The 19,759-nt window shown below is 47.5% G+C and overlaps 2 protein-coding genes across 2 annotated transcripts in view; both read left to right on the top strand.

Annotated features, from left to right (window-relative positions):
• LOC121048156 overlaps window positions 1–19,759 on the top strand; it is a 96,901-nt gene that overhangs the window by 66,289 nt on the left and 10,853 nt on the right. Inside the window, exon 5 of the mRNA XM_040504172.2 lies at window positions 18,942–19,153. Coding sequence (XP_040360106.2) covers window positions 18,942–19,153 — 212 coding nt within the window. The remainder of the gene's footprint in view (window positions 1–18,941; window positions 19,154–19,759) is intronic.
• On the top strand, window positions 895–5,291 carry LOC120847518 (uncharacterized protein K02A2.6-like). The gene has a single exon (XM_040504166.1). The coding sequence runs from the start codon at window positions 1,145–1,147 to the stop codon at window positions 5,150–5,152; it is 4,008 nt and encodes a 1,335-aa protein (XP_040360100.1). The 5' UTR covers window positions 895–1,144; the 3' UTR covers window positions 5,153–5,291.

Here is a 19,759-nt window from a genome sequence, read left to right on the forward strand (position 1 = left end):
AACCAACGCTCAGCAGACGCTGGAGTTAGCGCCCGTGACAGAGAGCCCTGTCATTAGACAGTCGTTGTTTGCCGCTTGCATTGGCTACAGGCTTTTATAAACGTTATGCACTACTAGTTTCGACTACTTTTCATTTGTTTTTATCGGTGTCCGTATTATACATGAATAAACCCGCCAGAGCGAATCGAATTCTACGTACATTTGCCGTGACCCGTACACCTTTGGGGTGTGCACCCTCCTCTTTTTTTCTCTCTCACAAACACGCCGTTTGTCTTTACTTTTTTCGCGCTGGCTTTCCGACGATGTTTTATTTGTAATTTATTTTGATGTTGCAATTTGTCATTTATAATTTCCGAACCGGTTCGCGAACCGGTTCAGCGCCCCGAACCGGTTCGCGAACCGGTTCGCGGACCGAATTAATCGAACCGGAATTGAACCGGAACAAAATAAATTTACCTGAACCTGAACCGTAACGAACCCGTATTTTTTTCGGTTCGACACACTGATACTGTAGCTGGAAAGAAACCTTCAATTTCTGCTGCTGAAAGTTAAAACATGCTCATGCATCAATGTTTATAAATGTTGAAACATGCTCATGCATCGGTGTTTATAAACATTTTATTTGAGGATCCCGTGCCGACAAATGTGCCTTTTGTCGAGAAATGGAAACAGCAAAGTCGAGATCGGCCTATTGCCGGAGCGACTCAATCATTGATTTAACGATTCGAAATCAATGTATGAGCATGTTTCAGCTCTCAGCAACAGACATTGAAGGCTTCTTTCTGTAGCAGCGTGGCGCTGCAAGTCACGGCGCACCACGGCGCATCGGCTGTGCGCACCCCGGTCACGGATGTCACGTGACAAGCGCCTATAAGTATAGCACGGTCAATAAAGAAGCCCTCTTTGCCCGTTGGAATGTCGTCTGCTCAAGTTATCACATTGGCGACGAGGATGACAACGCACCCGCGCTGCCCAGCGGAAGCGTCGCAGACGGCAGCAGACGAGCACCATACGAGCGGGGCCAACTGAACGGACAGCGACAGCCAAAGCAGCGCAGTCATCGCATCTCAAGCGGGCGACGGACGGAGCGGACACGACGGACGGAAGCCAGCAACCGATAAGTACACCGTCGGTTTGCCGAAATATGGCACCTCTTGGAAAGCTTGACGAATACGACGAAAAACAACAGAATTTTGACTCGTATTTAGAGCGTTTCGAGCACTTCGTTAGCGCAAACGACATCAAACCAGAAAAGAAGCTAGCGGTGTTCTTGACCGTTATAGGACCTCGAGCTTACGAAGTTCTGAAAAGCTTGGTCGTACCGGCAGTACCGGGAGATAAGTCGTTCGAAGAAGTAAAAGGTTTGCTGAAAAACCACTATAGCCCGAAGAGCTCGGTCATAGCGGAAAGGTGCAAATTCAACAGACGTGTACAAGAGGAACAGGAGAGCGTTGAAGATTTCATTGTAGCGCTAAAGCATTTGGCAAGGAAGTGTGACTTTGGCCAGTTTCTGCAAGATGCTCTGAGGGACAGGCTTGTGGCGGGAATACGGCGCGAAGAAACGCAACGTGCGCTATTCGCCGAAGAAAGCTTAACCTTCGAAAGGGCATGCAAGATCGCATTGGATCAAGAGCAGGCGGCACGACAGACAGCGTTACTACACGCCGGAAGCAAAGACGCGTCGTTGAACGAGATAAGAGCGAACCAGAAAGATAACGTCAATAAGCGTGACGTTCGAAAACACAAGCAAAGCAAGAAGTCTTGCGAAAGATGTGGAAGGGCGCATGCGGCAAGCAAATGTTGGTACAAGAATGCTACGTGTCACAAGTGTGGCAAGTTAGGCCATTTGCAAAAAGTGTGCTCGAACGAGAAAAAGGGACCCAAGAACGCGAATGCAGTGGACTGCTCGGAGGACGATTCAGAACTGGACGTCTATCACTGCCTTAACACGGTGCGTTCGGGTTATGAAGTGAAAGTCAATGTTGAAGGGGCGGACGTTTTCATGCAAATTGATACAGGAGCGGCTGTAACAATTGTTCCTGAAAGTGTTGCGAAAACCGTGTTCCCTCATGTCAAGTGTGAGCCATCTCGGGTAAACCTAAAAACGTACACGGGTGAACGAATCCCGGTAAAAGGGCAATGTGACGTTTCCGTCACATACGAAAACCAGACTTTGAAACTGCCCGTTATCGTCGTCGATAACCAAGGCAAGAAATTGCCGTTGCTCATGGGGCGGAACTGGCTTGAGAGGCTCAGACTTGATTGGAAAAGCGTCATGTCACTGGAGCATGTAACTGATTCACACCGAATAGAAGCGCTGCGTAACAAGTTCCCGACAGTATTTTCTAATCAGTCTAGTGTCACGAACAACTATCAAGCGAAGATAGTTCTAAAACAAGATTGTACGCCGGTTTTTTGCAAGGCGAGACCGGTGCCTTACGCGTTACGCGATAAGGTTGGAGAAGAGCTGGACAGGCTAGAGAAGAGCGGGGTTTTACGCCGCGTAAGTCACAGTGAGTGGGCGACTCCGGTAGTTGTAATTCACAAGAAAGATGGATCACTCAGGTTGTGCGGGGATTACAAAGTAACGATCAACCCTGTACTAAAAACCGACCATTACCCACTGCCGCGACCTGAAGATCTGTACACTGCCATCGCAGGTGGCAAAGTGTTTTGCGTGCTGGATCTTTCTGCTGCGTATCAGCAGGTACCGCTGGCTGCCGAGTCCAAACCACTTTTGACTATAAACACGCACATGGGGTTGTTTCAGTTCCAACGCCTACCGTTTGGTGTGGCCAGTGCGCCAGCCATTTTTCAGTCCTTCATGGACGAGGTGCTTAAAGGCATACCTCATGTGGGATGCTACATTGATGACGTCATCGTGTCTGGAAAGGACACCCAGGACTGTCAAAAGACGCTGGAATGCGTCTTGCGTCGACTTCGTGACTACAATGTCACTTTGAAAACGGACAAGTGCCGTTTTTTCCAAAGCTCGGTGACCTACCTGGGTCACACGGTGAGTGCCGATGGCATTTACCCGACAGAAGCAATGACAAAGGCTATCACAGAAGCGCCCGAGCCCACCTGCGTAACGGAACTGAAGGCGTATTTGGGGATGCTAAACTTTTACGCTAAGTTTCTCAAGAATGTTTCGTGCGTAGCTGAACCGCTTTATCGGTTGTTGAAAAAAGGTGAAAAGTGGTCGTGGACTCGGAAGTGCAGCGAGGCCTTTGCTGCTACGAAGCAGTTGCTCGTAAACAGCCAGGTTCTTACGTTCTACGACGTAGACAAGCCAATTGCATTGCTGTGTGATGCTTCATCGTACGGGATTGGTGCTGTCATTTTTCATGTAACACCAGAAGGGGAAGAGCGCCCAGTGGCGTTCGCGTCGCGAACGCTCACGTCAGCGGAAAAGAACTATGCGCAGTGCGAGCGAGAAGCGCTAGCTCTGATGTTTGGTCTGAAAAAGTTCCATCGCTACCTGTATGGTAGGGAGTTCACTCTCTATACAGACCATCAGCCACTACTTGGGATACTGGGGCACGATAAGCCTGTACCTACGCTAGCGGCAGCTCGAATGCAAAGATGGGCAATGATTCTTGCAGCCTATAGGTACAAACTCAAGTACCGTAAAGGAAAAGATGTCGAGGTGGCTGATGCTCTGTCTAGACTCCCACGACCGATGACAACAGCTGACGACCCTGCTGAGTGTCTTTTGTTGTTTGACAGTACTCCCTTGACCGCGGAAGATGTAGCTAGAGCTACAAAACGTGACTTGACCTTGTCTCGCGTAGCTAACTACGTTCGGAATGGATGGCCTGCCCAAAGTAGCGAAGAGCTAAAACCGTACCATGTACGACGTGACGAGTTGTCATTTGAGCAAGGCTGCGTCACCTGGGGCTCAAGGGTGATTGTACCTGAAAAGCTGCTGTCACAGGTTTTGGCACTGTTGCATGAGGACCATCCAGGTGCTAGCCGCATGAAAATGCTTGCCAGAAGTTTTGTATGGTGGCCAGGGCTAGACCTAGAAATCGAGAGCTACGTACGACAGTGTCGCGTATGTCAGTCTGTTCAGAACGCTGCTCCACCTGTACCGTTACAGCCATGGAGCTATCCAACTAAGCCGTGGCAACGAGTACACGTGGATTTTGCTGCTAAAGAAGGCCATGTCTTCCTAGTACTGGTGGATGCTTTCTCGAAATGGATCGAAGTGTGGTCCATGTCTTCCACCACTACTGGTAAAACACTCGAAAAATTGCGAAGTGTATTTGCGGCTTATGGGCTACCAGAGGTACTGGTGAGTGATAACGGACCTCAGTTTGTTTCAGATGAGTTCTCTGAGTGTATGAGGGTGAATGGCATCAAGCACGTTAAGACGCCACCCTATCATGCTGCCTCCAACGGCGCAGCAGAGCGTCTCGTGCAGACCACAAAAAAAACTCTGCTGAAGCAATTGTTAGACGAGAAACAGAGTGGCAAGAAACACTCTTTGCTCGAGCGTTTGGATAGCTTTTTACTGAGCTATCGAAACACCCCAAACAGTACCACTGGTCGCACTCCAGCCGAGCTGTTTTTGAAGCGACAGCCACGAGTGAAACTTTCTTTGCTTAAACCCGATTTTGTAAAAGCCATGCAAAACAAACAGCAGCACCTGAAGGAACAGAGTGATGCGTCGCGAGGTGCTAACCGGTCTTTTGTTGTGGGTGATACTGTGTTGGTCAAAACGGTGCGAGGCGAGCTAGTGTCATGGGAAGAAGGTGTGGTGACTCAAGTCGTCAGTCCTGTGACATATTTAGTGAAAGTGGCGCAGGTTGTGCGGTTCACACACGCCGACCACATCCGAGACCGCCTTGCAAGCCCGACGTCCCTTGCTGCACCGCCTACGCCGGAGGAGCCTACGCTCCCAGATGTTCCGGTGCCTCGAGAAACCCAGCCGATGGTGCCACAAGTTGCTTCTGCTGCTATGCCAGCGGACTCTCAAGCCGGCAGTCAACAAGCTACACGGACGCGTCAGCAGCCGCTTCCACCACCGAGTTCCACAAGTGCGCCAGTGACGACACCTGAGCCTTGTACTGAGGCACCGACTTCCAGAAGAAGTACGCGAGTGCGGCGTCCACCGGACAGGTACAAACCGGAGGACTTCCGAAGCTGATGTGAGGGGGAAGGAATGTAGCAGCGTGGCGCTGCAAGTCACGGCGCACCACGGCGCATCGGCTGTGCGCACCCCGGTCACGGATGTCACGTGACAAGCGCCTATAAGTATAGCACGGTCAATAAAGAAGCCCTCTTTGCCCGTTGGAATGTCGTCTGCTCAAGTTATCACACTTTCCGGCTACATTATGCACTAATCTTGAAAAGAATAAGAATCTAGTAGCGTTGTGACGGTCGACATAGGCGCACGCAGGAGATCGCGATTCAGGAAAACATATAGAACTAACTTTCCTACAATTTCCAGCCACACCCTGCGGCGGAAATGAACCGTCAACTAAGTGCTATAGTTGATAAAATCGAGTCATTGTCAACACTTCAAAATGCCAATATTGAAGGGCGACTCCACCCCATTTTTACGATTTTTGGGTTATGATCTCTTTAGTCAAAGTCGGCGACCTGAATCACGATATACAGTATGTTTTTCGATAGTGTGCATAGTATCGTAGATAGCGCGTATCCAAGTTTCGCTCCGCCGACACGGCGAAACCGAAACTACCGGCTCAAGCAGCTTGGCAACACGGATAATCGGCGGTGCTTCGACGGCATGACGTAGATCTCGTCCCGCGCTCCTGAGCCGACGCACCGACACTGCCGGCTCAGTCGCACGTGGAGTTTACACATTTTCTATTTTACCACTGCACTTTGAAAATATGCACCAACCATAGTAAGTTTTTCTGTTTATTTATAATTTTGCGGGCCGAAAAGCGAACCCAACTGCTATAAATATCATGCGGTCAGTGCCGGCGCAGCTTGACTGTATTCGTTTCTTACTCGCGGACCAATAGAAAAAGAAATAACGGGAGACAAATAGACAGATGATATCCAGAAGCGGTCTAAGTTCTAAAAGCTAAGGTGCCTTTATGTGCACGCTCGTTAGATCGGGTGCGACCTGCTGCGACCGGCCGCTCGTCCTGGAGCACCCGGCGGACGGTACGCGAACAGTGACGGCACCGCATCGCTCATCAAGAACGCGTGTTCCTTGGAGAAACCCGCAGCAGTCGGAAGGCGTTGATCCCCTGTGTAGATGCCTGGCGTAAAGCGCTGTGAGCAGAGCTTCACGTCGGAGCTCGGAGTCAATGGTCTTCCGAAGTCTATCCGGCGAACGACACCGACCTACACCTTGTGCCTTTTTCGATCTCTTGGGATCTGGTGTAAGCATAGCTCTGAGTTGCTCACCGGATGATTGGTGCAACCCACAGCACTACAAGTAATGCTCGGCATTGCCCAACGTGAGTCTGGCGAGTCTCTCCGGCTCCGCGACACCGCGTGAGCGAGCAGCACCGCTCAGCTCTCTTCCGCGCGGTCGCGGAAGCTACGCAGGATTTAAAAGAACTGCCAGGACGCAAATAACAATAGGCGAACACAGCATAACGCGGTAAGCACCTCTTGCCGTCACCAGAATCTCAAAATGCTACGGAAAACAAAGTGTCCGCAGCGTCCGTACGAGAACGTAGGACGAAACCACGACCTATAAAGCCGGTCGTGGACGAAACCTACGCCATTGCCTAGTGTTGCTCACCCACTGTCGGGCCGCTAACCCAGACGGTAGAACATTTCTAATATTGGTTTAATTCGGTAATACGGCGTCGGTTTCACGTGATATTTTGGATATAACCGTATTTTCACCCCCTAAAGCGATATCAGCCATATCTATACGGTCGATTTTTTTAGTGGAGTTGCCCTTTAAGATAAATTCAGTTACAAGCTGAAACAGTAATTATCACGAAAAAAATTGCACGCACCTTTCGAGCGCACCCCAAGTTCATTGGCGGTACAACGTTAAGTTTTGTGCGCGCTCCATTCTCAAAATGTTTTGAGCACAGTCGAAGGGATGGCGTTGGGAAAAACTCATATTGGTATAGGGACCAAACCCACTGCCGCCGGAGATAGGGGTCATGTGAAAACAGCCCCACTCGCCTTGCCGGATTCCGTGCAAGCTACATAAGCCCTCTGACAGTATTCGTCGCTTCCTGTAGTTATTCGTGTACCCTATAACCGAGCAATAATCTTCCGACTACCGGGGGATTGTCGCCATCCAAGCCCGTGGCTCTGATTAAGTTTGGGAGCTTTAAACAGAGAAGAAAGTGCAAGCATAGTTTGGGCTGTGCAGACACTTAACACCGCGAAGCCTCTCATCCGGGACTTTCACTCTGTCTAACGCTCCCGCAAAGGCGAAAGCGCCGGTAGCCCTTTCCCCTTTTCTCGGTTGATCTCAAAATTGTGCTACATGCAATAAAACGGCCTATAGCCTGGATTTACGGTTGCTTCTAGAATATGTGAACGACGCCTTCCACGAACACGGAAAGTGTCAGTCCCAAACTCCTCCGGGTTTGCAGTCAGTTGTTCCTGGAGCTCCTGGATGTTTACCTCCGCTCAACCTTAGGGAAGTACAAGGGTAAGGTGAATATTCAACGAGCGGGGGTGCACATCGGGTCGTGCCCTGCACCGGTTTTGAGTGAGGTATTTCTCATGCACGTAGATCAGACCATCAGGGATGGGAAGGAGAATTCCGCGCCAGGCTGCCCCGTGTACCGTTATGTCATTAATAGCAAACAGACCATGTGACTATCCTGGAGGCCTTCCCGTCGGGCCCCACGGGCCTCTTCTTTAAAAGGGAGGACTCCTCCGACGGAACTTTCCATTTCTTGGACTTTCGTTTGGCGATCCGATTCGGAGGAATTTGCTGGGAGTTTGGGCAAAGGACGGAAAAGGCCAGTTCTGCCTTTCGCTAGCGCTCACTCCAAGAACGTTAAACTAGGGCTCGTCAAGTGCCTTCTGACTTCAGCGCGTTCTAGATCCTGCCGTCATTACGCGTAGCATAGTGCGCGGCTACAGACGCGGGGGTTCAGGAAGGCCGGGTTTGCCAACGACCTGCTGGAAAATTCGCTGAAGCGGCTAATTTCCGCCCCTGCTACTCCGACACCGGCACCCAGACAACAGAAGAAGAGGCTGGCCGTCATTCCTTATACGCGCAGCACAGCGCATCTGCTAAAAGTGCTCGCGTTCGGATTTGATGTAGGGTGGAGTTCAGGTGCAAATTCAAACTCAGACAATTGTGTAAAATGCTTAATTGCACTCCCCTAAAAAAGACTTGCTCTGAGACGCACGGGCATCAGTTAATCCAATGTAAAGAGAGAAGGTCTACTCCACTCCGTTCACCTGCGGCGGAGAATACATTGGCCAGACAGGCAGGTGTTTTAACGACCGCCATCGGGAGCATTTCAAAGAGGTGGCGGAGGGCGGGGAATACTTGGCGCGCCCGATCGTGGTGCATTGGCGTGCGTGCGGTGGCTGTTAGCCGAGGTTCGAGCACACGCGCACCTTGGGGCTTCACAGCCAAAGGCTTGGAAGAGAAGTCATAGAGTCGCACGCCATAGAGGACTCAGACGTGAACGTTTTCTCTACCTCGCTGACGCTGTCCAAACGAGAGATCGCGTTCTTGCGCCGCGAGCTCTCCAGTTTGGACTAGACGACATTGGTGGATAACCCATGCAGCAAACCAATGTTGGACCTACATTGGGCCAACAATGGCAAACGCTGGCTCCGGAGGTTGGTCCAACATTGGTATTCTGGCCGAGCGCTACTTCTTCCAATGTTGGCCCAGCCATTGGCACCAACGTTGGGCCATCGTTCAACCAACGTTACCGCAATCATTGGCACCAACGTAGGGCCATCGTTCAACCAATGATCCAGCCATCATTGGCACCAACGTTGGGCAATCGTTCAACCAATGTTCCAGCCATCATTGGCACCAACGTTGGCCCATCGTTCAACCAATATTCCAGCCAACATTGGCACCAATGTAAGGCCATCCTTTAACCAACTTTTCAGCCATCATTGGCACCTTTGTTAGGCCATCGTTAAACCACTATTTGAGCCATCGTTGGCATCCACACTTTGTCACTGGCTATGCTAATTTTGGCTTTCACACTAATTCAATGGCTACGCCATCATTTGCATGCAAGTTCATTCATTGAATAGGCCGTTATTGGCAGTCAAGCTAATTCATTGGCATTTCCCAATGTTAATGCCATATCTGTAATGCTGGCTATGCAATGATGACAATGCGTTTAAATCCTGGTTATTCCAACATTGGGTTTTAAAAACCCCTGGCCTGTTTCGTATTAGCAGCCCACTGCAAGAAAAACATTCTGGGCACAAATGGCAAGGTCCTCCTATGCTTTGTCTATGCACTATTTTATCTGGCGAGCAAATGAGTAATTCAAGATCAATTAATACTTTTTTTTTAAGCTTTTATTGAAAGGGGCTAGGGAGGAAGCTCAGCGGGGAGCCTATGCCTGGTCGTGGGGAGGGTCTTGGGGCGAGTCCTGGGGCTGGGGAGCCATTACGGCTTCCGAACGCCTCTTCCTGCGTCCTCCCCTGTCGCAAGACCCTGGCAGCCACTTCAACACCATTTTTAAGCTGCCGACTCTTCAATTTTTAGCTTCGCACTGATGGCATCTACGAAAATATCCAAAGGTCGAAGATCAACGCTTTCAAACCCACATTGGTCTTAGTAAAGCACACTCCCAAGCAGCACGTTGTGAATGGGCCAAGGCTCTACATAAGTTCACTTGTTTCTGTGGCATCGCGATGTTCTGAAGAGCTTTGCTCAAAATAGACTAAAAGTTCTTCCGCAACCTCAATAAAGTCGTCGTGAAGTCAAGGATGACTGGCTACCATTATTTCTTTCTGAACTATGTAACTGAATCTATCATGCAGAAGCAAATGAACAGACGCGATCAAGCCACGAAACGCAGTGCTGGCTCACTTGCTCTAGCAGAAGCCTAGCCACGGCGTCCCTCCACTGACAAAGGCTTGCTGAAATGAATCGCTCCCGAGCTAGCATCTGGCACCCATGCCAAGTATTCGTTATCTCTGAATGGGTATCGTCTGGAAGGTTGGATATCTCAAACTTATTTAAAACGTCCCGAACTGAATTAACCTATTTAATTAATACACGAAGGAAATGCGCCAAGAAAAAGTACTCGCACATGAGTTTTTAAACAGGTAGCAAAACAGACACAAAATATTCTATTAAAATTTCCAAGAAGTTTATTACACACAGCATATGTTCCGTAGAGCAGTACAAACGAGCAAGCGATCTGCGAAATGCAAGTAGGTACGGGGTAATTGTATGCCACATTGTCTGTTCTCCCGGCACCTGGAAAAATATTTTCCCCGAAATTCTCCTGACAGACGCCTCTCATTGACGGTGGCAATCAGTTCATCGAATGACGTTTCATTGACAGATCGTTTTATAGACACGCTGTTTTATCAGGAGATTGTTTTACAAAATGTGATTAGCTTTTTTTTTTTCTTTTTTCTGGTAACAAGTTACCCAAAATCGACGCCGCAAATGGCATGTAGGGGGAGACGCTTGGGTTAACATACTTGTAATGAGCTGTCGCAGAGCGTCGCCGCGAAGCTGCGTGGACGGGTGTGCCCGCCGGTGACACTCCCGCGAAAAAAAGAAGTAGATATTCTGCCGCCGGCACAATAGCCCTAAAAAACAAATGCCGGCAGTTGCGTCCTATTGGGTCGTGAAAACAACTATTTTAAGCTGTAGAGTAACTCCCTGGTAAGGTGCCCGTCTCTTATGCGTCGTGACCCTGGTTTAATCGTCAGTGTGGGATTACTTTTCTTTTTTCCTCGGAATACGGCGATACCTGCGGCATTTTTTTTTTTTACGATTAACACTGAAAAAAGAAATAATTAAAGTTGTCAACGAAATCTTATGAGACTCCCTTTCGGGCGGTGAATGGAGGACAGCGAGGCGTGGGCCGCCGGCGGGCCGCTAGGAAGCGGCGTGTACAGGTGGGGCAATTGGGTTTACATTTTTCTAATGAGCAGCCGCAGACTGTGATACACGCGCTGTCCATGTGATACAAGCGCCATCCAAAACTGGCGGAATTTGTTTTGCCCGGGCTATGTCCTCCATTCACCCCCGGAAAGGGCGCAGTCAAATACCATTTGATTCAGCGAAGTTTCGTGCACAACATTCGTTTTTTTTTCCTGTGTTAATCATTAAAAAAAAAAAAAACATAATGTAAATATCGTAAAATGCTTAAGCAATGTTCGAGAAAAAAAAATAAGCTCGGACTGGTGGATTGAAACAGGATCCCGCTGTGTATGAGACACACTTTACCAGTGAGCTACTCTACAGCTTCAAATAGCCGTTTTCACGAATCGGTTTTTACGAGACCCAATAGGGGCAACCGCCGGCATTCTTTTCCCGGGCTGCCGGCAGAATATTCAACTCCGCGAAAACATTTCCCCGCAGCGTGCGATTTGCGTAGCGAGTGTCGGTGATATGTTAGTGTCGACGAAACGTGTCCATGAAACGTGTGTCCATGAAAAGTTGTCTATGAAACGAGTTTCCACGAAGAGCCGGGAGAACAAGAAAGTCAGTATTCTACCGGGAGTTGCATAATTTTAGGCAGCTAATGGGAGGCGACTCTCCATAGAATTTCGGAAAAATTATTGTCCCGGCTGCCGGGAATAGACTTTGCCTAATTCTATAAATAATCTGCAAAAGTTCCCGTAGAACAGCGGCCACTCGCTGCCAACAAGCAGGTTGCCGTGCACTTACCAAAAAATTAGCGGACTTCAAAGATGTATTCCGAGATATTGCTTGATATGGGTACTGGAGAAACAACCACGTACACACACAAACGAGATGGTAGGGACTGTAGCAAAATGATTTGTTGACCTAGTTGGTTAAACATTACGAGAATTAAAAAGCGCAAAAGACAAGGACAAGAGGGAGACAATACAGGACAAGCGCTTACTCGCAACTGACGTTTTCATTCGGAAGATGCCCCGCGCACAAAGCCTGACAAATGCAGTGTTAGGCACGGCAACAAATACGTCAACTGTTGCAGCGGGGTAGTGTATTTGATCCCGTTCACCTGTGGGAAGGTATATGTGGGACAGTCGGGAAGATGCATCAACGTAAGGCTCAGAGAACATGCGCTATCTTTAAAATCCTCTCCGTCGGGGCATCTCGCTCTACATGTGAGGGACTGTAGATGCGCCCCGCTACTGTCCAGCACAAGGATCCTGAAGAGGTGTCCAGATAAGCGAACTCGAGAAATCCTCGAGGCGGAAGTGATTGCGACCAAAGGAGACGCCTGCATCAGTGTTCCTTCGGTGACTTTGTCATCAAAAGAATTAGAGTACATGAAATATTTCCCTTAGATATTCTTAATTTGCTTTACCTTCCTCTTTCTTTTTCTTAATATATTCACTGTCCTTTCTTTCACTCTTACTTTAATCATGCCCACCATTTCCTATTGTTTTTACTAATTTCCTTTTTTCTTTTTTCTTTTTCTTTTTCAATTCTGAGTCTTTTCAGACTTTTTCACTCCTTTCTCATAAATATTTCTAACATTTAACGTTAGGGTTCTTCATCTTCCTCATCTTCCGAATTAAAACGTCAGTTGCGAGTAAGCGCTTGTCCTGTGTTGTCGCCCTCTTGTCCTTGTCTTTTGCGCTTTTTAATTTTCGTAGAGATGTTGGGGCTCCGTGTAGATTCTACACGATGCGCTACAAGCTGTCATTTGCCGAACCAAACCACATCACCAGAATTTCTGTGACTTCTTCGAAGAAATCGCCTGTTGCCGATATACGCGTAGGACTTTTCAAACACTGAGCCACACAGGCCGCAGCCAGGGACAGGAATGCTGGTAGGGGGAAGCAGGTGGGTTGCTGGAGAGGAGAGGAGGAAGCACTTCCCTCCCTCCAGCATTTCGCCTGCTCTTCAAGGTCCCCAGGCGGGTGCGCCCACAAAAGGCTTATCTTCGAGGGTCATCCGAACAATGAACTAGGCGAGAGGATTTGTCACTGGATACTTTTGTGAGTTCGTCCCAAAGTTGATAGTGCAGTGGATGCAATGTGAGTGGTCTACCAAGCAGTGTCCTTCAGGCAGGTGCCGTTCTCTGCCTTGTGACCTGCTTGGAGACTATAGTCACGTGACCATAACCGGAGACACGCTTGGCCTAAAATACGCATATCGTATACTCTGCTGTCGATATCGAGTGAACAGGAGAGCAGTACGAAGGCTACTCGGGGACAACTTCTCTTGGCAATGCTGTGGAAGGTACAGGCCCGCCCTCCCTCTCCCTGTTTGAGCGCTGAATGTAGCTGTGCGCGGGCTCTCCTCCTTTTCACTGCTTTTCACTGCATTGCCAAGAACAGTTCTCGCCGAGATAGTTTTTGGAGTACCGAAGGAGCTGCCCTTCCCAAATGTTAACCAAAAACGGGAGGCATGAAGATGCTATGTTTTACGCCGTAAAACTCACTCTAAACTAAAATGCAAAAATAACAGCGTCTTTTTTCTGAGCACGATGTCCCCAAATCAACTGAAATTACAAAGACAAAATAGTACTCAGAAAAAACCTGTGCCGTATATTTCTCAGCACGCTAATAGATTTTTTTTTTCCCGAGGGTTGTGTACATGTAACGAAAACTGTACCATTTCTTAAACCAGGTAATCATAAATGCAACACAGATGCAAAGATTCCTGAAGCTGAAGTTAAAGAAAAAAAAACGCGAATCTCACAAAAAGATGGCAACACATGGAGGGGTCCTGGCCCAAAAGTGCTAACGACTTATCATATCGCAGAATAATAAAAAAAAAAATATATCAGCAATAGTGTCTGCATATTTGAGGACGTCCCTAAGGTGGTGCAAAATTCACGATTAAGTAATTAAACATTTGTTTCGGGTGTTAAAAAGTTTTTAATGTATATTTCGTCGTTCTCGACGTGGGCGTCGACGGACATAGCGTCGCTGCTTGCGCCCTTGTCGAGGTGAGGACTACTTTTTACACGTTGTAGCGACACTATATCGCGCTATAGACTCGTAAATTTTTTCCCGCATGCAGCCTCGAGCGAGTTGTTTCGAATGTCGGTGCAAGACAGAGCAACGGCGCAGCAATCGCGGCATGAGAACCGACTGCGTCTCGATCTGGCCGACCGCGCACACTCTGCTGTAAAGTGAGCGTAGGAACTCCGAGCACCGTCAGCTCACTGGTGTTACAAGAGGCTGCTTTATCGTTCAGACCTTGCAAACGTCTACGGAGCCATTTCAGTGCTTGGCGCATCTCCCGCGCAGCATCGCAACTTTTTTGGCGCCTGATAGGCCAAGAGAGCCCTAGCATGGGCTGCGGTTCATACTAAGTTGAAGCAGAGTAGCCGCGAAGTACGTGAACCGTTGCGACGATGCGTGATGTTGAAAAATAAACGAGAAAAATTATCTCGCGGTTTTTCCAGTTTGAGATGTGGCGATTTGGGACATGAATGCTGTAAATGGTCATCGAGAGATTAATTTGTTGACTCTATTATTGCGTTCATTCGGCTCGCACTCTACACTCGTGAACTGATCTTTTGATTTTCGAGACTTTCATTTTCTAGAGAGCTTCGTGACAACGCCAGTAGTTTCTTGGCGCACCGAATCCTGCAAAGCCAATAAACTCCACCCAAGACCACTCCGTTGTAGTTCCGTGGGATCCTGAGGCCAGTGATTATTAGTGACGCGTAACAAATTTGTTTTATTTCTGGTGGCCGCCCGCCTGTCTATCCTGGTCGGCTGGGACCGAAAAGAGACAAAAGACGCCAAGAAAATCCCTTCCCTCGCAGTTCTGTGTACTTCCGGTGCCCGAGAAATACAGTGAGACGCCATGCTGGCAGTTCACCAAATTCCCTGGGCAGTCCCGGTCCAGTCTAGTACGGCCAAGGCCAAAGCTTGGCCCCATCGCTAGTCTAAACAAGTGTACTGCCTGGGGTGTACCATGTTCTAAACTTCTTTATCAAGAATCTATTCAAAATACAACTTTTCAATTGACACATTTTCCCTCAAATAAGTATTTAATAAAGTTTGCCAATCAGTTTTAATTCATGAATAACTTATTTAAGTACAGCGTCTTCCTACCAGCCTTTTTATCAAGACGCCTTCTGGCAACAGTGATCTTCATTGCCTAGAGTACTTCATTCGTTTTTAAAGCTCGGTTCTAGAAAACGCGGCACCCTGATACCTTGCGCCAACACATTTTCAGTGTTGTAACCCATTGGCTAAGACAGGCCAACGTTCGTCAGCCTAAGCCAATCGATTACCAATGTTGGTAAGCCATTGGCTAAGACAGGCCACTGTTGGCCAGACTAAGCCAATCAATTACCAACGTTGGTAGGCCACTGGCTAAGACAGGCAATTGGTGGCCAGCTTAAACCAATCGATTGGTAACCCATTGGCTCTATTACAGTTTATATTTCTGCGGGCGTTGTCACTACCGTAGTCACTACTGCAGTTGCCGTATTTTGTACGCACTTTGAAGCCATTTTTAGGCAAGCAGACTTAATGCTCAGCTCGTTCTGTTATATGTTGCGTGATAACCTTTCTTTGCAGACTGAAATGCGCATCAACTTTATGTCACCTCCTACCTCAAACATAGGGTGTTCGAGATGTTAATTCAACGCGATTTTTTATTCGTGAAGACATGTAATTGCTTAATCAATCGCAGGATATTTGTTTAAGGTTTTATTTTGTTGCTAAAAATATTAGTGCTTTTTATTTATGTTTAATTTTGTCCGGTTTCGTAGGCCGTGTTTTGCGGCTCTGCAAAGCGGGTTGCTTTGAGATGTTCAAGATCACATACAGCTGACAATACACACCTGTTCTAGGCACTGGGGAGGCGGGTGGACCTTTCGGAGTTAAACCCTGCCTCCCCTCCCCCCCTTCTCCCCCCCCCCCCCCCCTTTGGAAAGGTTTTCCGGCTGCGTCGCTAAATGGGCATAAGAGAAGGGGAACTACGCTTTTTGCCGTATAAACATATACACAAATCGAAAGAAGCGTGCATTTTGTATTTTGTGTGGAATTTACTGAGCATAACTATCAGTTATGGGAAGACGCGTGTTAGTTATAGTCGGTAACAGGTGGTAGAATCTCCTCCCATCTCTTTCCATATTTGTAGATCGAAAGATCGGGAGGAGGCGACCTCCTCCGCAGCGTTTACTTTTAACCTGTCATCGACTACGTTTTTTTTCTTCGTGGACGTTCAAAATTGCTACAGCTCGCTATGCATACAGCGTTCTAATTCAGTTGCTAACTTGCTCTGCGTGTGAAAACAGAATGAATCGTCGCCCCCCCCCCCCCCCGAGCCATAGCTACACTGTTCTCAGCGTGCGCGATCAGGACATTAAAAGAACTAAGCCAATTAATTATAACATTGGTAAGCCACTGGCTAAGACAGGCCAATGTTGCCCAGCCTAAGTCAATCGATTACCAATGTTGGTAATCGATTGGCTTAGGCTGGCCGACATTGGCCTGTCTTAGCCAATCGATAACCAATGCTGGCAACTCAACGGCTAACATAGACCAATGTTGGCCAGCCTAAGCCAATTGATTACCAATGTTCGTAACCAATTCGCTAAGACAGGCCAATGTTGGCCAACCTAAGCCAACCGATTGCCAACGTTGCTACGCCGTTGGCTGAGATTGGCCAATGTTGGCCAGTCTAAGCCAATCGATTGCCAACGTTGGTAAGCCATTGGCTGAGATAGGCCAATGTTGGCCAGCCTAAGCCAATCCATTACCAACGTTGGTGAGCCATTGGTCAAGTGAGGTCAATGTTGGCCAGTATATTCCAGCGTGCCACCAATATTGGTTTACGATGGCCACATTGGCCCAACATTGGACAAATGTTTGCCAATTAAATGCCAATGTTGGCCCGACGTCGCGCGCTGTCTGGGAACTCGTTCCTCCCGCCCTGTCGGGTCCTTTCGTATCTTTCCGCTTTCGATCCCCACCCCCTCTTTCCTATTCTTCCTTCGAATTTCCTTCACCCCTTCCCTCCCTCGTCCTCTCCGGGATGGGAAACCGGTGAGCGGCCGAACGTACGCGCCTGAATAAATGTTTGTTGTGAGTTGAACGTACCTGGCTGTGTTCTTGTCATCTTTGTGTTAATTCTTTCTGTTTTTTTATAAATCTACCAACACACTCCTTACGTTTTAATTCTACAGATGGCGTACTTTTTTTGTTGGCAGGTGCGCTGATAGCACAGTCATTTGAATTTGAAAATATACGTTTGATATCATGACCTGTTCAATTTACCTTCGCCCCCCGCACCGGTGCAGAAAAGTAAAGAGAGGTGTACAGCCGCCCTTTTCGCAATACATACCGGAAGTCCACCGTCCTTTACTATTCTGGACCGGTGCAGGGCGTGCAGGTAAATTGAAAGTGCCTATTCACATTCTGGCGTTCTACCCACGGGCCTGACTAGGATGTTTTGACAAAGAAGGCAGTCGGATCGCTTCGCAATTAGCCTAATTTATTTTTATACGATTTTGTTTACGATGCATGTTTCTACGACATTGTGTATGTACGATTGAATATGAAAGTTATTGTAATTTATAACACCAATCTTTTGAAAATTGTCGACTTATCAAGCGTCAGATAAAGCACTCCAATAATACCCGCTGGAAGAATTTTTAATCTGCTACAAAATCTATCTAATGGTGCCAAAACGCTGCAAAGCAAACACAAATTCCATAAAAATTTAAAATAGGAATTAGGCTCTAAATTATAGTCAAAACGTTTTTTGGCAGATGTACCTGACTTCTATTTAGTTCGATTATACTTCTATAGAACCGCGTCTCCCTGGCAATTCAATCATATGCGTTCAGTATTGGAGAATTTCGGCCCGGCACTACTACTGGCTTCCACGGCATAGTAGCGCTCCGGGGGCGCTACTCAAAAATAAATAAAAAAAAGAAAATCCCGTGCATCTGCTTTCCCGCAGAACACTCGGAGAGCCAATCAATGCAGCTTGCAGAGGCATGCAGCTCGGCACATGGCAATGCCGAAACATATGTTTAGACCAAAAACGAAGACTCCGATGTAGCATTAAGCAATGCAAGCGTGATGTTTTGCATTGCCTAATGTTACATCGCATACTTCGTTTTTTGGTCCAAAAATATGTTTCATCATTGTCACTTGCTGAGCTGCCTCCGCAAACTGCAGTGATTGGCTCTCCGAGTGTTCTGCGGAAAAGTAGACATACGGATTTTTTTTTATAGTGTACGATGCCCGTATGCTTGCAAGTGTAGTGCGAGCTCAAAGTAGCGCAGTGGCGGATCATGGAAGAGGTATGCTGAAATCCTCTATCACAGAGTTTTAGCATATACTACGTGCGTGATCTGCCGGCGCGCTACCGTGAGCTCATACTAGACCTCAAAGCACGCTCCTCAGCGCGAGCACGTAAAGATACTGCGGTCTCGGATCCCACGAATCACGGAATGCCACAACTCTCTACTTTTCGGAACATCAAAGATCTCAGGCGTTTTTATTGCCGCAAATTAATTTTGTTTATCATTCTTCGATTCTATTTGATAAGAGTTTTTCCAAAGCTATACTTTGTATTACCCTACGGCGAACCACACCAGGTTCAATGACAATATACTTTGAAACCACGTAGTATATCGCTTATACGCGAGGATTAAGTCAGAGCAATACACCATGTCTTTTTTTTTTGCTCGTGATATGATTTCACGGCCCTTAGCTTTGGCTCGTAGTCCATCACAGGATGAGCTAAAGTATAACAATGTGCGTGTCGTTAACTTGACTCTTAAGCAATATTTTGGTGTTCTGCAGCCTGACAACTGCAGAACAAAATAGTATCCAGTGACCCAGTAAGCTTTGCATTCTGAAGTTCTTTCCAAAAAACGTTTCTCTAGGTTCCTTCGAGAAAGTTTCTCAAGAACTTGAACTCCTCCGCGAAGAGGTGGGAGGCCTTCGCCAAGAAATCCACGGCCTTAAAAAGGTGTATGCTGCACCCCCTGCTGCTTCTCTGCCCCCTCCTGTGCTACCCAAACTGCCGATGAAGAGAGCGGAGGATTTTGCAGCCCTGGAGACGTTTCTAGCAGACGAAAACAATTTTGAACGCATGGTTGGTTTACAGTTTTATTAGAGTGAATGATAGCTTCCAAAAGTAAAAAAATCAATCAAAGTTGAGTGATTTTCAAACCAATTGTTTCGAATGTTTGAAACCTAAGCAAATTGAGAAAACCCCATATTAGTAAGACTGAATTAAAACAAAATGTCATCTTATCAATATACCGGGTGTTTTTTTGCTTTTTTTTTTTTTTTACTTTTTGTCAGTTCAAGCTTTTAGGAATAGGGAGTGCGTTTTACAAAGAGACTATTTTCTTTCGGTGTTTATCGGGCTTGGGGGACATTAGGTGATGAATTAATCGTCACGATCAAGCAACTAATTAACAAAATGTGCCAATTCAGTTTTTAAGTCGAGGTTTTATGGTTACGTTGCAATAACGATTTGAAGTCAACTGCCACGGAAGGCTCAAGGACTCAGTTAATATAGAAGCAACCTGTATTGAGATATTTGTCGTCAAATTTGCCCTTTCTCAGTTAAACTTTCTCAACTGGACGCAAATGTTGCGTCCAATTACAACTGCTGTAGCATAGCAGCTGTGTACCTGACAAACGTCATTTGTACACCCCCTTTCCCCCAAACGGATATAACTAGAGAAATCAG

The sequence above is a fragment of the Ixodes scapularis genome, unplaced genomic scaffold (assembly GCF_016920785.2).
Source record: "Ixodes scapularis isolate PalLabHiFi unplaced genomic scaffold, ASM1692078v2 PGA_scaffold12__126_contigs__length_90152505, whole genome shotgun sequence".
In the NCBI taxonomy this organism is placed as follows: domain Eukaryota; kingdom Metazoa; phylum Arthropoda; class Arachnida; order Ixodida; family Ixodidae; genus Ixodes; species Ixodes scapularis.